Genomic DNA, 21207 nt, shown 5'->3' on the forward strand with positions numbered 1-21207 from the left:
CACCAATGCTGAAACAGGAGCCGGTGTGGATAAATCTGGGAGTCCATTTTAATTTAAGCACTCCACATAATTAGCAGGTAGCAGGCCAGCCTGTCCTGTTCTCTGTACAGTGCCATACATCCAGCCTTCATCAATTGGCTGCACACTGATGATGATATCACCATCCTGAAAGGAGACCTCATCATGGTCCTGAGCTGCGTAATCATACTTGGCGCGATACACTCCCTGTGTAAGAAATAGAGAAAAATAACAATTACTCTGGAACAGCAGATTAACACTGTTCTATTCTGTCAACTCATCATTGTATTGATGCATCACATTTTAATGATGAATGGAACAATAGAAATACTCCTAAGTGACTTACAAGAATACAACCTTTTTACACTGACGTCCATTGAAAGTTAGGGTTTTTCCTTCTCCTGTAATGAGTAGGCATGTGTGTGTGTTTGCAGCTGCATTTAATATACACAGATCAGCCATAACATTCGTAGCATCTGCCTCATATTGAGTACGTCCCCCTACTCTGACCAACTTAAGGCATGGACTCCACAAGACCTCTGACGGCATCCTGTGGTATCTGGCACCAAGACATTAGCAGCAGATCCTTTAAGTCCTTTTGGTTCTTTTTTTTTGGATCACTTTTGGTAGGCACTGAGCACTGCATACCCTGCCTGGTGTTTTGGAGATGTTCTGACCCGGTCGTCTAGCTGTCACAATTTGGTTCTTGTCAAAGTGTCTCAGATTCTTATGGCATTTTCCCTGTTCACTTGCTGCCTAATATATCCACCCCCTGACAGAGTTCACTGTAGATGAAGATAATCAATGTTTTTCATTTCACCTGACAGTGGTGTTAATGTTGGTGGTGTCTGTGTAATATACATGTTACAAAAAGACATGTACGGATGAGATCTCACCATGATGTCCGAATGTGGAGTGGATTGACCAGTTTGGACAGCCTGCATGTTGCTTTGGTGAAGGTTGGCGTAGCTATGCTGATGATGCAGTTGTAGGTGGTGGCCATGGCTGCTCTGTGGGATATCATCCACAGTACTAGAAGCTGGAGTACACATTCACATGAAAGAGAAACGAATCCATGAACAGGCAGAGGTGAAGCAGAAGCACGACGGACTGACAGTCATGTGAGTAAATGAACATTATGGAAATGGTTAGTATGTTGTAGTTATCCTGTTGTACATGTCCAGGGCAGGTTGGTCTAAGGCAGGTCAGTTTTGGAAATGGGGCTTACATTTAGAGTAATTTAAAAAGTCATTAGCAAAAGTGTGAATCTGAGAAACATTAATTATAGCTTGCATTACTTCAGACTCGAAAAACAACTTGAATTTTAAGGTTTAAGGTTATCACCAAGGATTAGGACTTCTGCACAGACACAAATGCTGCTCTGCACTGATATGCAACCCATCACTGTAGTTACAGGGATTTTGCATATCATTCCTTTTATTGCTGCTTGTTATGACATATCATGTCCAAGTTCAACTGATCCTGACTTATGAAGCTGACGCCGTTGATGCCTGTGACTCTTTCTACTTTTGTCTGATTGTACAAGAGCTGAGACAGTGTTTATCCTGAGTCCCAAAGCCAGGGCCAAACTGTGACCGTTATTCAGGCAAGGAATGGAGGTTCTACACATCATAAGTACAGATAGAAAATAGCAATCAGCATCAAGCCTCAAATCTAGCCACTTGGACAGCTGGAGTAAACAAGAGTAACACAGTACGAGGTATCATCTAGAGCCTGGCCTTACCAAAATCAACTGTCTGACAGGTTGATCTGTTACCAACAGAGTGATTCATTAGAGGTGCTTTTACACATGGTAGAATGTGTAAATGTGTGTTTACTTGCCTGTGCTAGCTGTGTTCCGCAAAATAGAGGTGCTGCTGTCGTAAGACGCACTCTCATCACCCAATACCTCTGATACCAAAGAGCTGCACACAGACTGGGCACAAGAGTGCACAGAGTCCACAGACCGCTGCCCGCTGGGCCGCTCTAATGTACACGCGCACACATTAATACACAGACACTTACACCACAATAAAAAGTGCAGCAGATTGAAAATATGTGGGGAGGAGAGCTATATACAAAAACATTTAACCACAAAAAGGAATTCACTGCATTATTGTATTGTATTTCATTACTACATAATTCTAAAATGAAACAATGTAAATATGTGGTAAGAAATACAGTATTTAAAGCAGCATTATGTAAGATGTGTTTCTCCTGAGCTCCCCCTACAGTTGCAGAGTGGTGTTCACTTTTACTTAGCTGCCAAAAAAACAAATCACCGAGGCTCACCAGTGGCAATGCCAGTGACATTATTCTTCCCAGTGTACCAGCAAAATGAGCAATGCTTTTTGAGCAATGCATTTTACCTTAAAATGACAATGTCAAAATCATTGGGATGCTCCTAATATGCTGTAATGTTACTGTACCAGTTCAGTTCACATCCTTCTTTCACTTTCAGTGCCGGTTCTGTATCTTTCAACTTGTCCAGAAATGCATGTCCTTTAGAGGTGGTTCAGAGCAAATTACACTTTCTGACTGTCAGAGGAGCCCCAAAGCAAGAAATGCCAATTCTCTCATAACGCTGCTTTAACAGAGAGCATGACTAATATATTTCTATGTTATTAATAGTAGTGGACGTGTGATGGATGCAGCACTACCAGACATTCTGCGCAGGCTTTTAGACTGAATATTGTCCTCCACAGGATCAAAATCAAATATGGAGCCTGGATCAGTTCGCCACACCTGTCGGTCTTGCACACAGATGTTTGTTCATTTTAGTCAGCTTTCTTCTACAAGCAACTAAAGGAGTTTGTTTTAAATACTATTATAAATAATATTTTTTGTTTAGAATATTAAATATGTTATTTGGTTATACATTGTAAAGAAATAAAAGCTATGGCACTATTAAAATTGGCAATATTTAATTAAGTACATTTCTTACTGACCAACTCCCTTGTATTCAAGGGCAGGAGTGCAGCATCTCCCACATGCCCGCTCAAAGTCCTCACGGTACTTTGCCTGAAGGAAGAGAATGTATGATCAATCAACTGATTATAATATATAAATATATGAATATAGCAACACTCCTTCTACCTCAGAACAGTCATTAAAACCACAATCCTGCCATGACATTCATATCTATGATGAGTGTCGATATGGAGTAATTGTACATACTGAGCTGATGTTCATCTGGTTCCTCCGAACTCTTTCCATTTCAAGGGTGTCCTTCACTGATATCCCACTGCCCACCTCTTTCCTGTACTGCACCTGTACACACACACAGATATGTATTTATATATATATATATATATATATATATATATATATATATATATATATATATATATATATATATATAAAACAATGAGGAACCACTGCCTCTTTAAACCCAAACATCTTGTGTTATTCAAGAGGACAGGATACCTTTTTGAATAGTGCCACTGTCACCTTCACTTGTTTACCTGCACATTGCGGTCAAGGCCTGTGGTAAAGGTCAAGGTCCAGAAAGGCTTCACAATAGAGCATTTGCTATTAGAATGGACACACACTCACACTGCTAATCTTCTTGGTGTTCTCTTTAGCCAGGACAATCTCTGGAGTCTCAGTCACAGATATCATCTGTCTCTTCATACATTTTGCTTCCCACGAGTACCTTACCTACAATAACAGACGTATAAATATCTGGACACAAAACTGTGTTTACTGTACTCACATTAAACCAACAGTCACATGTTTCATTTGAAGTCTCTACATATTCACACGAATGAAAATGTGACTGACTGAGCTGATGTTGCGCTGGTTGGTCTTGACTCTCTCCATTTCTGGTGTGTCTGGCACCACCCCATACGAACACGTCAACCTGTCTGCATTAGCTTTATACTTTTTCTGCACACAACAAAAAAAACACACATTATGGCTTGATGGATGGATGGATGGAGAGGTGAACTAAGTAGAGTAGAAGCCATGTCTTCATTCCTCCCTTTGCTTTGGTACACTATTTGGACAAAAGTATAGGGACACCTGATCATTCATTGTTTTTTCCGAAATTAAGGGTATTAAAAAGTTAGAGAAGCGATGAGTGTTTGAGCTAGGTTAAGTGTGCGGATGGCAAGAACAGAGACTTTCTACAATTGCAGACCGTCTAGCTGCAGCACTAATACTAATGGGTTCAATACTGCAGCCAATGACTAGTCTCTGCTACCGCTCCTGCTGTGCCACATGCAACGTAAGACTAGACAGCTGTCTTTTCTTTCATTGTCTTTTTTTTGGCAAATGGATCTGGGTTGGGGCACAAGTGGACAAAACTATTAAATTCAGGTGACTGGTGGAGCTGGAAGGAATAAGCTAAATACACTTATTTAAAAACGGACTACTGAAAAATAACAGATTAGTTCTTGTTGTTTCACTTAATTTGAATGAAAAATAACTCAAATATCAAATTAAAACTGATTCAGAGGCCTAAGCACATTCACCTGGCTGGTTATCTCTGAGGTCTTCATAGCCCTCTGTATCTCCAGTGCATCAGCGCCAATATCCGAGCGCTTCCCTATGATCTCCTTTTTCAAATCCTTACGATACTCCTTCTGTCAGACAGAGATAAACAAGAAATAAACAAACCTCTGAGCATTCAAAGTTAGTCAGGAATGCCAAATAATTACTATAAGTAAATAACCGTGATTGCTCCTATTAGTTTGTGTTATCTGCTTTCACCCTAAAGAAAGCAGTGAATTTTGCTGTAGGTACACCAGTGGACAAAATGATTATCAGAAACTGTGTTTATTATTTTAAATAATAACATAATTTTTGAACTGTTGATGAACAGTGCGAATGCAGTTCCCATATTTCATCACTGATCTCTTCTCAGAGCACAGGGAACAGAATATCATGAACACAGTCAATAGGAGTCATAGCTACTTTTGTAGCCCTCTTGCTCTCATGGTTTTTAACATCAATACAGCTGGTGTATTCTTGTTAAACTTTCTTATTGCTTTTGTTAGTTTGCTGATATTCTGTTTAATCTCTAGTTAAATTCAGCTACTATTGGAAAGATGGTGTGTAACTGGTTGAAGCATTTTTTGCACGCTAGGAGTGCTAGGTTCTACTTGGACATGAAACAGGATATTAATGGAAGAGTTGGATAAAATGGACATAAGATCTCAAGAGAGTGGTGCTATTAAGGAAGGGTATGTGTATCCAAGTCTTTAAAAAAAAAAGAAAATTAGAATTATTTCAATAATTCGATTTAAAAAGTGAAACTTGTATATTATATTTATTCATTACACACAGACTGATATATTTCAAGTGTTTATTTCTCTTAATTTTGATGCTTATAACTGACAACTAATGAAACCCCAAATTCAGTATCTCATATTAGAATATTACTTAAGACCAATACAAAAAAAGGATTTTTAAAAATGTTGGCCAAATGAAAAGTATGAGCATGTACAGCACTCAATACTTAGTTGGGGCTCCTTTAGCCTGCATTACTGCAGCAATGTGGCGTGGCATGGAGTCGATCAGTCTGTGGCACTGCTCAGGTGTTATGGGAGCTCAAGTTGCTCTGTTAGTGGCCCTCAGCTCTTCTGCATTATTGGGTCTGGCGTATCCTATCTTGATTGATAATTTCCCCACTGTGGGACTAATAAAAGATTATCTTCCTCTTCACAATAGAAAATCTATGGGGTTAAGGTCAGGTGAGTTTGCTGATCAATTAAGTACAGGGATATCACAGTCCTTAAACCAGGTACTGGTAGCTTTGGCACTGTGTGCAGGTGCAGGTGGTCAGCAGCAGGAAGCATGAAGTGCTTTAAAATTTCCTGGTAGACAGCTGCGTTGACCTTTGACCTCAGAAAACACAGTAAACCAACACCAGCAGATGACATGGCACCCCAAACCATCCCTGACTGTGAAAACTTGGACCTCAAGCAACATGGATTCTGTGCATCTCCTCTCTTCCTCCAGACTCTCGCCTGGGCTGGAAATGCAAAATTTACTTTCATCAAAGAACATAACTTTGGACCATTCAGCAGCAGTCCAGTCCTTTTTGTCTATAGACCAGGCTAGACACTTCTGACGCTGACTCTTCTTCAATAGTGGCTTGACACAAGGAATGCGACAGCTGAAACCCATGTCTTGCATACGTCCATACGTGCGTGGTGGTTTTTGAAGTTCTGACTCCAGCTGCAGTCCACTCTTTGTGAATCTCCCCCCACATTTTTGAATGGGTTTTGTTTCACAATCCTCCCCAGGGTGCGGTTATCCCTATTGCTTACACATTTTTTTCTACCACATCTTTTCCTTCCCTTCGCCTTTCTATTAATGTGCTTGGACACAGAGCTCTGTGAGCAGCCAGCCTCTTTAGCAATGACCTTTTGTCTCTTGCCCTCCTTGTGAAAGGTGTCAATGGTTTAATAATTAGCTGATTAGAGTGTGGCACCAGGTGTCTTCTATATTGAACCTTTTCACAATATTCTGATTTTCTGAGATACTGAATTTGAGGTTTTCCTTAGTTGTCAGTTATAACCATCAAAATTAAAAGAAATAAACACTTGAAATATATCGTCTGTGTGTAATGAATGAATATAATATACAGGTTTCACTTTTTGAATGAAATTACTGAAATAAATAAACTTTTTCATGATATTCTAATTCTATGACCAGCACCTGTATTTACATTAGAGAAAGTATTTTATACCTTTTTAGGAGGTTCTTTGTTAGCATAGGTTATGTGTTCTGTACATTTAAATATGCATTACAGCACTAAAATAAACCTTTGCAAAATGGAATATATTAAATATTCTATTTGTATGTTTCAATACATTTTACTGAAGAGTATTTTTATGTATTCATGTTAAAAAAGATATTTATAAACACTGACTGACCATCAAAAATGATTATGCAATGCACCAATATAGGTGTAGTTTTATAGTTTTTTTTTGCAGTACCTCACTGAGGACCAATCTAGCATTCTTGACTCGCAAAAAATCTGGCATTTCTTCTAGACTAGTCAGGCCTTTTCCCTTCACCTCCCGCTCCAGGTCCTTTCTGTACTTCTTCTGTAGATCACAACAAAATGGAAAAGTCTCTTTTACAGCTAATCAGTTCCTATTGGAAAAACAGATCATGCTGCGTCCGGCAGGACGCTGACATTGTGGTGAGGAAAACACACTTGGTTTGAAATCTCAGAATCAAATCTGTTAGTTAACCAAGTACTACCAGAACGGTCATCTTTACCTCACTCAGGAGGCTACTGGCATTGCGTGCAATGAGGTAGCCAGGTGTTAATTCCACATCCATCTGAACTTTTCCTTTAATGCAGTTGTCATACTCCCTGTGATACTCTTTCTACACATGGAAGCACATGGAGTCCTCATTAAGAGCATATTAATGGGCAGCGTCTTTTAGAACGATCTCAAACACAGTAAATAATTAGACAAAAAATTCAAAGAAACCCAAATAATAGGAATGTACATCACCTTACTCTGCATTTTCTGAGCTTCCTTGGACACTCTGTAGAACTGTGTGTCCGCAAACTCCATCTTCAATTTACCCTTGTTCTTCTCATATTCCTGTTTGTACTTTACCTGTTTACACATTCAGCAGTCTCACATGTTAAACACAAAGATTAACTGCCATTGACAAAGTATACAAACGCTCTATATGGAGATCAATATAGAGAAAAGAGGGTAAAGACTGAGAACAGGGTAAAATTCCTGTATATAGCTCCTCATTTTGGTATATATATATATATATATATATGAAGTTGCATGTCAACCTGTAGGCTTCATTTAATGGTAACATCCATGAAGTGAAGCAGTAGTGTTAACTATGCTGTATTACTGATATTAATGTATCAGTGTAATGCATTAATCTACATTTCCTTTAAATAGGTACCTATCCTTTTACTCATTGTAGAGGCATGCAGACATTAGATGAATGACTGATATGATCAGGAGAGATTAAATCAGGAAAGTGCCAGCTTTAAAAACATCCTTAATTTGATCAAATTCAGTAGAGTACCTGGCTCTGCAGGATGCTATTCTCTTTATGGTGGAGCTGCTCTGCTGTGTCCAAGGAGAAGTGATATTGCCCCTTAGCCTGTTCATACTTCTTTCTGTACTGCACCTGATGAAGAGTTGTGGAATTTTAATTTAAGTTCTTCCTACACTGAGCCTAAAACCTGGTATTTTTGGTGTGAAAATAGAACATTCATGTACTTATGCAAGTAAAAGATGGCCTGATTTTTAAAAGGCATAAAATCAAAGATGAAACATTTCTTTAATATTGTATGTCCATCACGCCTATTCAAAATAACAAAAAAGGCAAAAGGCCTTGGGCACCCTGCATCTTAGTAACATCCCTTTTGGCAAGTTTTCACTTTGTGTTGGGGATTTTCGCTCATTCTTCTTTGCAAAAGGCAGCTTCCTCTGTGAGATTCTTAGGCTTTGTTCTGTGCACTGCACTTTGGAGGTCTTAACTCTTAAGATTTTGGTCAGGGGATTGTGAGGGCTATGGCGAAATCTTCAGCTTGAACCTCCTGAGGTAGACAATTGTGGATTTGAGGTGTGTTTATGGCCATTATCCTACTGTTGAAGGCATCCTCTATTAATATTCAGCTTTTTACAGACTTTGTGACATCTGCCTCCAGAATGTGTTGGTTTTTAATGAAAGTCATTCTTTCCTTTATGAGTGAAGTGTTTCCCATGCCCCTGGCTGCAGCACAATGCCAAAACAACATCAGTCCATCCTGTGCTTAACAGTTAGAGAGGTGTTGTTTTCATGAAATTCCTAACAATGACTGTGAATGAACCGTAGCCCTGACAGGCTAATTAAGTTCTGAGAGTTTGGTAAACGTTATCTCAGGGCTCAAATCTTTTGGGGTGCCCAAACTAAGCTTGTGAACTCAGTATTATGGCTTAAAAGTATACAAATGCCATTGTAAAATCAACATGTGCAATAACTACGGTTGGTACTTTTCAGCTTATTATTACCGTAAGGGAAAATACAATAGACAATGGATGTGTGGAAGTAGAATTGTGTAATTACCTGACTGACAAGTGCTGAGGTAGCTTGTGCGTGTTTAAATGATACACAGTCACTTGGATTGTACACTGGCTTCTGGGCTTTCAGGTCTCTCTCAAACTTCTGCTTGTACTGTACCTAGACAAAGACAACAGTTTTGTGTGTATGAGAGAAAGAGGGAATGAGGGATAATGAAGGAAAATCCAGTACCAGATGGACAGTAAACTAGGAGAGGACAAAGAGAAGAGACACAAGATACAAAAGGATAAGAGAGGAACTAAACATGAGACAGAAAGCAAGAACGTTGAGAACAAACTTGGCTTTACTCTGTAGTGGTATTTTTTGCAAGCAAAGCAGCACCTTTTTACAAAACTGCTAGCTGCTCTCCAGACATCATTGTATGTTGTTTCAGTCAACATGTGCAAAAATGTCAGGCAGTGTGTAGACAGAGGGACTTCACAATACATCCATGGTCCCAAGCATCAATTTTATATACATTCAAGGAAAAAACATTCATTTGAGCTGCCAAACAAGCCTCCAGAGACCTGTGGACATCTCTGTTTTCTCTTGAGCTAGTATGAAGAAGTAAGCACTTAATAACATCTGCATAGTCCCCACATCCCTTTGTTCTTGTATGAATGGGATGAGTGGACTAATTTACCTTGCTGGCAACCTTAGCAGCTTCCATGGCATGCTCAATATCAGATCTCTGCAAAAGTGCCTGTTCATTGAATATGTCCACCTTGTTCTTGTAGGCCACCTGTAGGCAAAGAAAAAAAAAATGTGTTGATGTTTAATCACCATTATACACAGCATAAAATACATAGGACAGGAAATAAGCTGAATGAAATGTAGGGCGAGATACAACATTCAATGTGGGCTAACATTAAATTAGGCATTTGTTAGCATAAAAAGGCACAGCATTAATAATAGAAAGCTAACCTCCCACTCTCCCTCTAAATGTCTTGAGTGGTGGGTTAAATGTCTGCTAGCTCACGTGATTGCAGTGGCCATGTAAGACACAGTGTTACCATGTATGGTACAACATCTTGAAAGTGAGTGTTAAAGGATTCACGGATGAAACACAGTCAGACAGATGGAGATAAATCTACCTACATGCACATGTCCACAGTATGTACTGATAAAGTGTAAATACATAATGGTGGGTGAGTGGAACAGCGTACTTTGCTGGCTAGTTTTGTAGCCTCAATGGCACTCATGATGTCTGGCCTGTCCGCTATTTCATGGTACTTGTGCGCCTGTTGAATCCCTTTTCTATAGATCACCTTACAGGATGAAATGCAGATAACAGAAAATCACCTGCAAGCCTTAATTGCAAAACATGAGTTCACAAGTGCAGAACACAAAGTTATTAAAGGTACAGCAACTGAAATTGAACAGAAGTTCAGCAGATCCATAATACAGTACATTTTGCTGTTTTTCACTTTTTGACATTCTTTGACATACATGCTAATAAATGAACCAAAATCTTTACATTCCATTGAAAGCGTGCATTTAGGGATGCATTTTTGTTAAGATGTCATGAGGGGCCATGGGACTGCTCATGAGTTAAACTACTCACCCTGTTACTTTTGAGCTTGTGAACATAGAGAAACTATGCTAAAAAACCCTTTGAATTGAAGCTGAAAGTCTACAATTCAATCACATCTTAATTGCCTCATTTTAGATCCACTGAGGTGGTGCACAGAGGCCCAATTACAAAACTGCTGTATATATTAAGGTAGTAACAGCAGTTACATTGCTCTGCTCCTTGTTGACCTCCATGGCGTGCTCCACCTCTGGCAGTGTTTTCATGGAAGCATAGATGGATTTTCCTTTCTCTGCATTGTGTTTTTCCTTGTACAGTTTCTATAACAAAGCATACAAAAGCAAGCATGAGGCAAGCGGGACCTTCTGCAGTTTATATTGCTGCACTCACACAAGAGACATATTCTTGGCATATTCAGTTGAGTTGACCCACAAAGACTTCTCCCCACTCACACTACGCTTGTAAATAATGTGAACATTCAGATCATATCAAACCTCAATATTTTAACTGCTTTAAACTCAAGTGCACTCAGTTTAAACTCAATATTGTAAATAGAGAGTATGTATAGAGTGTGTACAGTGTGTGTGTGTGCACATATATGTATGGTATAATTTAATATATAAATGGTCAGTATTTCTATTTTGTAAATATCTATGTTATTACTACCATAAGGGAGTCTTTACAGTAAACATGATTTGATTTGTTTTGATTGATTGACAGTGTTTAAGCCTGATTGACAGTGTTTAAGCCTGGTCATGGACTATGTATGGACTATATTTTTCTTTTAATGAAGGGCTGCAATTAACATCTATTTCTACAATAAATGAATTGATCATTGATCTAAAACATGAACAAAGAGGTGAAATGAGATGAAATTCAAAACTGAAAGTGCCCTAAGGATAAAAAGGTAAAAGGTAAGCCATAGACTGTTCTGCATGTTATTCCAGGTTACAGGTGCACACACAGTAAGTAAAACTTGAAGAAAAAAAGATGTCAAACTCAGTAAAAACAGCCAGCACCTGAAAAAGAATGTAAAACTTGTGCGTGTTCTGTAAGGGCCAGTATTAGCTCAGAATTAATGGGTATTTTAATTATCTTTTGTAATAAATCTTAGTGCAGAGTGATTCCAAGAGCCTGAGAGTTAAAGCTAAAGCATGCGTGTTTAAAATCTCAAGATAATCCAAGACAGAAAGTTGCCTCAATAAGCACATTTCTACAATGCAGATGAAAGCATAAAATAAACCTTTTATTTCTTTAAAACAGATATGAAAAATAGATAACTATAATATTATACCATGTTCTTAAAGTTTACTTTTAGGGAGCCCCTGATTCTGAGGCTTTCAGGTAATGATAAGGGTTCATTAGGGCTCTTACTGAAAGCATCTTTAACACTACAGCCATCATATCTCTAATACACTACTTTGATGTACTGAAATGCACATACACACGCAAACAACAATGACTTTGAGGTGATATAGTTTACAATATAAGAAAGGCTTACGTTGCTCTGATGTTTGGTCACTTCCTTAGCAAACACGGTCTCAATAGTCTGCGGCATCTGAGCATAAAGACATGCTTCTGCATCTTTCTTCCTTCCTTCAAAACGTTTCTATATCATGACAAAAAGTAATAAAGGATGAATAAAGATATTAAGAGAAGTAATAAAAGCAGGTCAAGTCTAACACAGTAAAATACAGCAATCAATAAAGCACTCATGCTTTATTTAGATGCATCACTCCTGCTCCAGTTAGTCTTACAAGAACTAGAACATTTAACCATATCAGGACCAATAATATCAACACTACACTGACTGTCAGTCAAACCCCTCAGCTTTAAAATGACTTTCCAATCAGTGCCTGAGAATCAGACACAGTCTTAAACTGAGATTTTGAAGCTCTCACACATTCACTCAGGTCTCTCTTTTTTAGCTACTGTTAAACAGTCATGTGAAAAGGTTAGAACACCCTATGAAATGAATATAATTAAACAACTGGACATCTTCATTTAAACAATATTAAGAGATGGCGGTAATACGACTAAACCAATAAAACTGAAGAAATGTCATTGTAATGTAACTGAAAATGGAATTGTAGAAATGTCATTGTCTTGTGAGGAAAATGTTCTAAACCCTCATAGCTGGTATTTCCCCCTTGGCTGAAATAAATCCAGTTGGACATTTCCTATAATGATCTCAGACATCAACTGGGAGAAGGTTTTCCCACTCCTCCAGGCAGAATGTTTTCAGCTGTGATTTTTCAGCTTTAGGTTTTAGGACAAATTTCAGCAGAAAAGCCGCTCCAAACCATGACATTTCCACCTCCATTAAAATGGGTTGTTGTGCTCCAATGCTGTGTCTGGTTAACACCAAACATGTCCTCTGTTACTGTGTCCAAATAATTCAACTTTGGATTCATTTGTCCTAAGTGCATTGTTCCAGATGTTCTGGTCTTGGTCTAGATGTTCCTTGGATAACTCTGCTTTGATGGTTTCATCCTTGCACACCTCCCATGAAAATCAGACATGTGTGGTCTCTTTCTGATGGTAGATGCTCCACTCTGACTTCAGCTGTGGTAAGAGCTGTAGATCCCATGATGACATTTTAGTATTGTTGAAGACGTTCCGCATTTTGTGGTCTGCTGTTGGACTGAATTTGCTAGGACGGCCTGATCTGGCCATGTGGGCAGTTCTTTTACTTATAAATTATTCTGCAGACAGTGGAACGACTGATCTATAGATACATCTACATGATTCATTCTGCAGGCCTCCGAAATCTCTTTGGATCTCACCATGGTAATACTACTCACTTCAACAATCAAGCAAACCAGATTAAATGTCTGAGGTTTAAATAAGACAGGCTTCTCCAAAATCCCCTCTAATGATGTTCTAATCATCAGCAGCTGATGTGCTGCACCTGATTCTAATTTCAGTTGTTTGAAGTAGTAATAAATGTGGAAATAGTATTTCTATTAATTACATTTTACAAATTATTGTAAAAGACATTTCTTCAATGGTATGTGTTTAGTTATATTATAAACGAGAGGTCAAATGTCCATATGTTTAAAAATATAAAAAAAACAACAACAAAGGTTTAATGGGGTGTCCTAACTTTTTCACATGACTGTAGCTAGGCCTGTTTGAGTCACAATCTGCAGTCTGTGTTGTTTTTCTTGTTGCCAAACTGAACCACCCTCCTGTCTGGTTTGATGCTGGTGTAAAATGAACGTTGACTGGGTGTCCCTGCTTTCTGCTCTCTAGACCAGATGGGTCAGAGTTCGTATATGTCAGGCGTATCTAAGTTAATGTGCTGTAATGAAATGGTTAGTGAGTCTATAATAAACAGTCAGACGATACAGAGAGCCACCTAAGGGCATAAGGAAAACTAATCATAATGATAACATCTATAACCACAATAAAGACGGCCTTTCTGCATAATTTATGCCTAGCAGCCTTTAGCTCATCAAGAGTGGGTAACGTATATATGCATGTATTTACCTTGCTGTAGAGCTGAGAAAGCTCCTTGGCATGCTGTGTTTCTCTGGTTTCAGGCAGGAGAGCATAGAGGCAGTTGGCAAGCTCCTTTTTCCCTTGCTGTTTATATTTGTACTAGCACAGTAAACAAAATGCTCATTATGAGAAATAACTGTAAAACTCTTGCAAAGTTTATGGTTTGATGGTTTACTGGTTATCAATAAGTACTGGCATTGGACTAATTTCAGCAGAAAACTTGGATTGGATAGATAATCCAATCATTTCAAAAACACTTGTGTTATATCAGTAGTTCAGGAACATTGTGGTTTCACAAATCTGGGGATGGCTGAGAACAGGAAGAGACAAAGTGTGTAGTAGCGGTTCAGTTGGCCAAAAAAGCCATTCTAATAATTTTTTCATATATATATATTTTTTTTTTCCATATATATATATATATATATATATATATATATATAAACATAACTCTTGTGAAAGTGTTCTTTAGTTTATATCACCTTGTCCTGCTCTGCTTCTAGCCCATATGTTCCTTATGTATTCATCTTCACTTGTCAATGTTGAAGGATGTGAAGTCATTTTGGAGCATTTCTGCTGATATTACACATTTTAAAATGTCGTAGTGGTTCTGAGGGGTTCTGACCTCTGTGGAACAGGCTAACAAAGCCTGCAGAGCTGCTAAAATGGACAATGTGTATAGTAACAAGCAGGTGGTGTTAATCTTGTGGCAGGTCAGTGCATTCTCCTTTGTCATACTTTATCCATTTTTCTCTGCCTTGTATCAAATGTTTGTATTTGTGTTGGCCTACTGGTCATTTGTTTACTGGCCTGTTTCCCAGTTTCTAATTCTTAGATTTTAATTTTCACATAATTTTAGATGATCTACACACAGATATTATGCAGACATCTCTATAAAGACAAAATCACTGAAGCCCACCTCACTCAGTGTGGAAGCCAACTCCTTCGCAAACCGTGTCTGAATTGTCTCAGCCAACTGAGCGTAGAGGCAGTTAGACGACTCCAACTGAGACTCACTGTTGTGCGTATTCTAGAAGTAAAAAATCTTTCTAAGCACTGGAAACATTACGCATATATGCATTCATTTGCATAAAAAAACATTGTCATAAAAAAAAGATTTCATGCCTAACAGAACAAATACAACCTGCACAAGACTGAGCGATTAATACCACACAAACACACACACACACACACACACACACATATCCATTCTGCTTGTGTACCTGAGGTACTTCGGCAATCTCTTTGGCAAACTGCACCTCATGCATTTGGGGCAGATGAGAGAAGTTACAATTGGAAACCCCCTCCTTTGCTTTCTGCTTGTACTTAGTCTGAAAGGTCAAAGGTTAACAGAGTTAAAGCAACACTGTCAAATATAATTTAACCTCTTAACACAGCAACCCGTATTACACACTAAGGTGTATTATTCAGTAACTACAGGGACCTCTGTGCAAACTGTTGGGGCAATTCTTGGTAACAGAAGTGTCTATTAAAACGATCGGCCCGCCGGCAGGCCATTGCCTTTTAACCCCTTAAACAGTCTATGGTCAGAAGCCAGCGGTCAGAAAGTGTTATAACTATTATTCTGTTATCAATGAATTTTGGTAATAGAATATTGCCTCAGAAGTTACTGAATAGTACACCGCAGTGTGTAATAAGCCTTTCTGTGTTAAGTAGCTAAAAAAGAGAGAATTTCAGTAATGTTCATTTAAGTGTTTGTTTAAATTAATTTTTTTTTAGTGTTCATTAGCATCGAGCTAACAAAGATGAAGGCTTTTTATAGTGTGTTTTTGGCCATAGTTGCAGTTTCAACATAAATAATTATTAAACAAACAAAAAAAAAAATCTGAAAAGTATGAGAACTGTGGGTCTGCTCACAATAAACTTACCTCACTTAGTATTTCAGACATGGATTTGGCAAACTGACTTTCGGCAGTTTCTGACAGCAGAGAGTAAAGGCAGGTTTGCATCTCTGCTTTGCTTTCCTCCTTGTATTTATTCTAGAATGCAGCTTTTAATCATTAGTTTCCTTTGATGTTTGACAGAATTTATCACACAGAGAATGTAGTACAATAGTGAAGATGAAAAATGGTGTTCCCATCTGTTGAGGGCTTAATTCTACTGTACCTTACTCAGAAGCTGAGACACTTTTTTAGCATGTAGTGTCTCTGGTGTTTCTTGTAGAAGAAAATAAGAAGCAGAAGACATGGCTTTCTTCCCGGCCTGCTTATACTTTGCCTGAAACAAAAAAACAAAGAAACTGAATTTACATTTGTCATTTTTAAAAATGTGCTATAGTCTTTAATTTCAATATTATTAGTGAGAGTAATGATATTAGAGTGTAAAATATAAATTCAGCAAAATAAAAGTAAAGTATAGCATAGTAAAAGTATTTCCAGCCCTGCCTATGGGCATTATCCTATTTTATTTCTGAACATTTCTGTCAACCATGTTTATGCTAATTTCAGTTAAATCTGTGAAGGCCAAACACGTTTTCTGTGATAACACTTTTTTTTTAATGAATAACGTTTTTGCTGCTAATTTATACTGAACAACAACAACCACAAAGACACAAAAACACACAAAGCTTTCATACTTTTTCACAAATTATCTTTTTTAGTATTTTTACTAAGAACCAGTCATGTATATACAGTTGAAACCAGAAGTTTACATACACTATATAAAAAAGACACATAAGCATTTTTTTCTCACTGTCTGACCTGAAATTAAAATAAACGCTTATATCTATACAACATACTACACTCACAAATTCGGACACACCCTATCTGTGCTATAGTCTGCATTTTCATGATTGTCTGTCACTGAGGATATAGAATTCTCTATCTCCCTCTCTCAGCCTCTCACAGCCATAGCGGCCTACCGGTAATCGTTGCGATCCTCATGGCGGCCAGTTCTTCCCTGGGTGCTCATAGAACCTACGTGTACGCATTTCAAAGGTCAGAATTGGTAATTTTCCAGTAATTCAGTGCTTTAGGGCAGCATCAATAAATGGTGGCACATTACCTCACTTATCATTTCAGTCATCTCTCTGGCAAACTGCATCTCTCTGGTCTCAGGCAGAGTGGAATAAAGGGAGCTGGATAAACCTTTCTTCCCCTGTTTATATTTGAGCTGAGGGGATTAGCAAAGATGAGACTTTATTACAACTACATTATTAGACTTTTTTCAAACTTAAAAAGGAGGCCAAAGCCTTATCTGACAAACAGAAAAGGTGTAGTTACATTTGTGTGTGTGTGTGTGTGTGTGTGTGTGTGTGTGTGTGTGTGTGTGTGTGTGTTACCTCACTCTGATGGCTGTACACCCCTTTTGCATGTAGGATGTCTAGTGTTTCAGACGGCTTTGAGAACAGGCAATCTGAAATCTCCTTCTTCTCAGTTTGTTTATATCCGTCCTGAAACACAAAGAACATTTCATGTAGATCTCTGTTAAAACATTCCCATATAATGTGTTTAAACAGACAGAAAAAGACTGATGGAATTGTTTGATTACTGCTTTATCCTCTTAGTATTAAATAATGTATTCATGAGTGTTCAGTATTAAAGAGAGCATGTGACCAGTAAATACTAAATATGACATAATATAATATGATATGATATGAAATAATAAATATGAGAGATGCATTATTGTACTTAAGCATCACTACATCATCCATCATATTTCACCACAGCATAAAAGCTTAGGATGGAGTCAGGGGTTTAGGCAATTCTACACACCCATAGCATCATTAGTCATCCAAAAACCTCCCTCAGCTTTTACCCTTTACACTTACAGGAGATTAATCCTGCACAACAGGTTAGAGTGAGGCTCTACCTTACTCTGAAGCTGGGACTCATCTTCCACAGCCTGTATCATCTCAGCAGCACTCTGAGCCTCTGCAGTCTCTTGTAAATTTGGTCTCCAAGAGTCCGGCGATGGCTCTTTTAATTCCTTCTTGTCCTTGTGATGAACAGTTATACAATATACACAGAGGCAAACATTGGGAAAAACTGATTATGATAAATAGTCCTTGAATTTCTGTTAACATTTATTACTGTTAAATAAAACCTGAATTGATTCTGAGTGGAATTTGAATTAGGAGCTGACTGTAAATAATTGTTACTTTTATTTAACACTGTTTAGGAACCGGATACATAGTAAGCAGTTTAAAGCATTTCTGAGGAACATTTCAATCATTATATTTGTTGTTTATTTTATGTAATTATTTCTGCCCAGTTTCTAGAGGGGTGCCAATACTTCTAGAGTTTACAAAACCTTTTCCAGCACCATCTAAAACCTTTTATTTAGCTTAGAGTGTATAGAACTACTAGGAGTACTAGAATTACTGCACTGCCATATGTTAACTTTAACAGGAACACTGGTCTAGGGCTACTGATTCAGGTCAAGATATTGTTTGGTTGTAGAATGAAATTAGATTAAATTCAAATGAAAGAAAGTTCTCACCTCCACAAGTACACAAACACCATGGGTAACACTTGTGCCTGTCTTGGCAGTTTCCTTGGCTTTAGCATCAGCATTAGCAGTGGCCATTTCTGCAGCTCTAACCACAACTAAGACAAATAAAAGAATCTTCTGTTCAGTCCTGTATGGTCCTGAGCAAGGTTCTGTTGGTCTAAGAAGTCTCTTTGGCCTGCGTCTCTGCATGAGGAGCATCTTATCAAAGCCTAGCCTCTCAATTTAGAAACCACTTAGGTGTTATCATGACAGTGCCATTGCAAGGACTAGTGGGACTGATAGTGCTGTCACACAGAGGAATGTTGAAGTTTAGCCCGGTCTGCAGGCTATCTTCATGTTAAAGCAGACACAGCCTAACATGTTATTTTACATTTTTTTGAACACGATTAATAATTCTACACATTTCCAATATTACTCATCTCTGCTGCAAGTGAAATGAATGTTTACTGCTTATGAATAATTTAGCTGAAATGTGCATGAGTGTCATTTTTTCTAGGTTAAGGAGTATAAGAGTAGGATCTTTTTAATAGTCACTAGAAGAGTCAGCTAAAATGAAAAAACTCAAATAATTCAATATTATTTCTTTGTTTAGAACAAAACAGAATAAGCATATATTAATATAGAAATATATCAATATTAAAGTAGTGACAGAAACTGTCAAACTTGTCAATTGTATTTGTTGCCACAAATTATAAAAGCAAACATCAGTACATATCAATATATTTTAACTGATTCACATGTAAATAAAACCGTTTTGAGCAAAATAATAATTCTGAGTTTATATTATTAGTAGTTTTTGGTGGTTATTACGGTTTATAACACCATTCTCCTCATAACACCATTATAGCACTAATAAAACATGACCTTGGCATGAGGAAGTTGTACTTTAGCTGATATTTGCTGTGAGTTAGCTGTGTTATTTGAAATGGTGCTATAGCTAAAAGTTAATAACAATAAGAGAAATAGGAATATATGATATAGTTGAACAGGTAAAAAAAAACGTATTATCCCAGCAATCCAAAATAAATGACATAGAAATGAAATTACATGCATGATGCTACTGGCTCACTTCATCATCCACAGAATCAGATTTTAATGATCAGGTATGTCGACACACACAGAAATGTAGTTTTGGCCACTGGTGTCTTACTTGTACTGTACCACTATGCAGACAACATACATATAGGTGTGCATATAAAAACAGTACACAGTATAAAACAAGATATAATCAGAAGACAATGCAATAATATACAGACAATGTGCAAAATGTTTACAGACAAAATACACAACAGTCAGATTATCTAGTATTTTTTTATTATTATATGAGGTACCTTAATAAACAATGAACACAATAAGAAGAGCCAGGCTTTGTTTCACGCGTTAACAGCAGCTGTCTGTAAGGATCCGGCTGGTTGGACTGTGGTCGGTTTAAGTGGTCTTGTCGTGAGCAGTAACCCTGAACCCCTTTTATACTCTTCAAGCTCAACCTTGCTAAATCATCGGCTTTGTGAAGCAGGAAAACAACATAAGAAACAAACAAGCCCTGGTTTATTATTTGTTTCTATTATGTGGAAGATACATTTCTTACAGCCTCGTTAACGAGTGGACCGGTCTCCGCTAAAACAAGCTGCTGATTGTGGGAAACAACTCTCCCATCATGCATTGCTGCACAGTGTTTTTAAGACACCTCGACTTTTGCATGTTTTTCATGCTGTACGCAACTTTCTTTTATCTGTACAGTATTAAATAGATTTTTATAAAGATAAATACATAATTAATGTATTAAGCTACCATGATCCAGTTTTATATCTAATCCTCAGTGTTTAAATTCGCTAATGAGAGCCCTATGTTCCGGTTGGTCCGAAAGCATTGGATATTACAAGATTGCTACAGTCAGTTTCAGAATCCTTGTTTCTTCTCTCCCCTCTCCCAATGCCACCCTTGACCAGCCTTTTTGATGGTCAGCGTTTCACACGTGGGAAAGGATTTTATTGAAAGCAGTCTGCATTTACTCCATAGACACAAGCAGGACAGCCGTGAGCCTTCTTCTTTACCTTTATTACATGAGGCAATGCGGTTTACTGCCACCTAGTGGGATTCACACAGTCCTGTGTCCATTGAAAATGACATTGTCAGTCTGTAGACACTTTTACTTGGCTAGTGCACAAGCTAAGTGACCTAAATACATTAGTTTTAATTTAGTCTACTATTTAATTATAAGTACTTGTATAATACACTTAGTTTGGCTTAATTTTCAGGTACACATCAAATAGTCTACCAAATGAATGAACCATCTAAAGTGAATTACATATAGACTGATTAATGCCTCAACCTAATACATGAGTAGCAAATCAATATACAGTAAAAGTAATAGTCAGTAATTAGTTAATGGTATAAAGAAGAAATGTTATTATGTCTGCACAGTAAAGTAAAATCCTGTCAGGCAAATTTCTGCATGCTTGTGAACAATTTTATAGCTATTTAGCCATTTCCACAGGTGTATTCATGGTTAGATGGGCTCTTCCAGCAGTATACAAAAGGATAACGTATAAAAATCCTTCTAATACAAACTGACTGAATACACTACTGCTAATTTAGAGACAGGTAAAGCTCTGTACTAGTCATTTTACAGTACCGCAGTG

At 37.8% G+C, this 21207-nt stretch overlaps 1 protein-coding gene across 1 annotated transcript; it reads right to left on the minus strand.

Annotated features, from left to right (window-relative positions):
• Positions 1-48: 48 nt before the first annotated feature.
• LOC140556004 (uncharacterized) lies at positions 49-18640 on the minus strand. Its single transcript, XM_072679476.1, is given in 27 exon segments — positions 49-225; positions 915-1057; positions 1861-2004; positions 2679-2803; positions 2963-3039; positions 3196-3288; positions 3574-3678; positions 3802-3906; positions 4494-4604; positions 6966-7076; positions 7497-7604; positions 8041-8145; positions 9067-9180; positions 9253-9267; positions 9704-9802; positions 10227-10328; positions 10801-10911; positions 12093-12200; positions 14084-14194; positions 15012-15122; positions 15316-15423; positions 15982-16092; positions 16220-16330; positions 17117-17224; positions 17394-17504; positions 17924-18049; positions 18554-18640. Coding segments are annotated over 27 exon segments (2937 nt in total).
• Positions 18641-21207: the final 2567 nt, after the last annotated feature.

This window comes from Salminus brasiliensis, chromosome 1 (genome assembly GCF_030463535.1).
Source record: "Salminus brasiliensis chromosome 1, fSalBra1.hap2, whole genome shotgun sequence".
Lineage (NCBI taxonomy): Eukaryota > Metazoa > Chordata > Actinopteri > Characiformes > Bryconidae > Salminus > Salminus brasiliensis.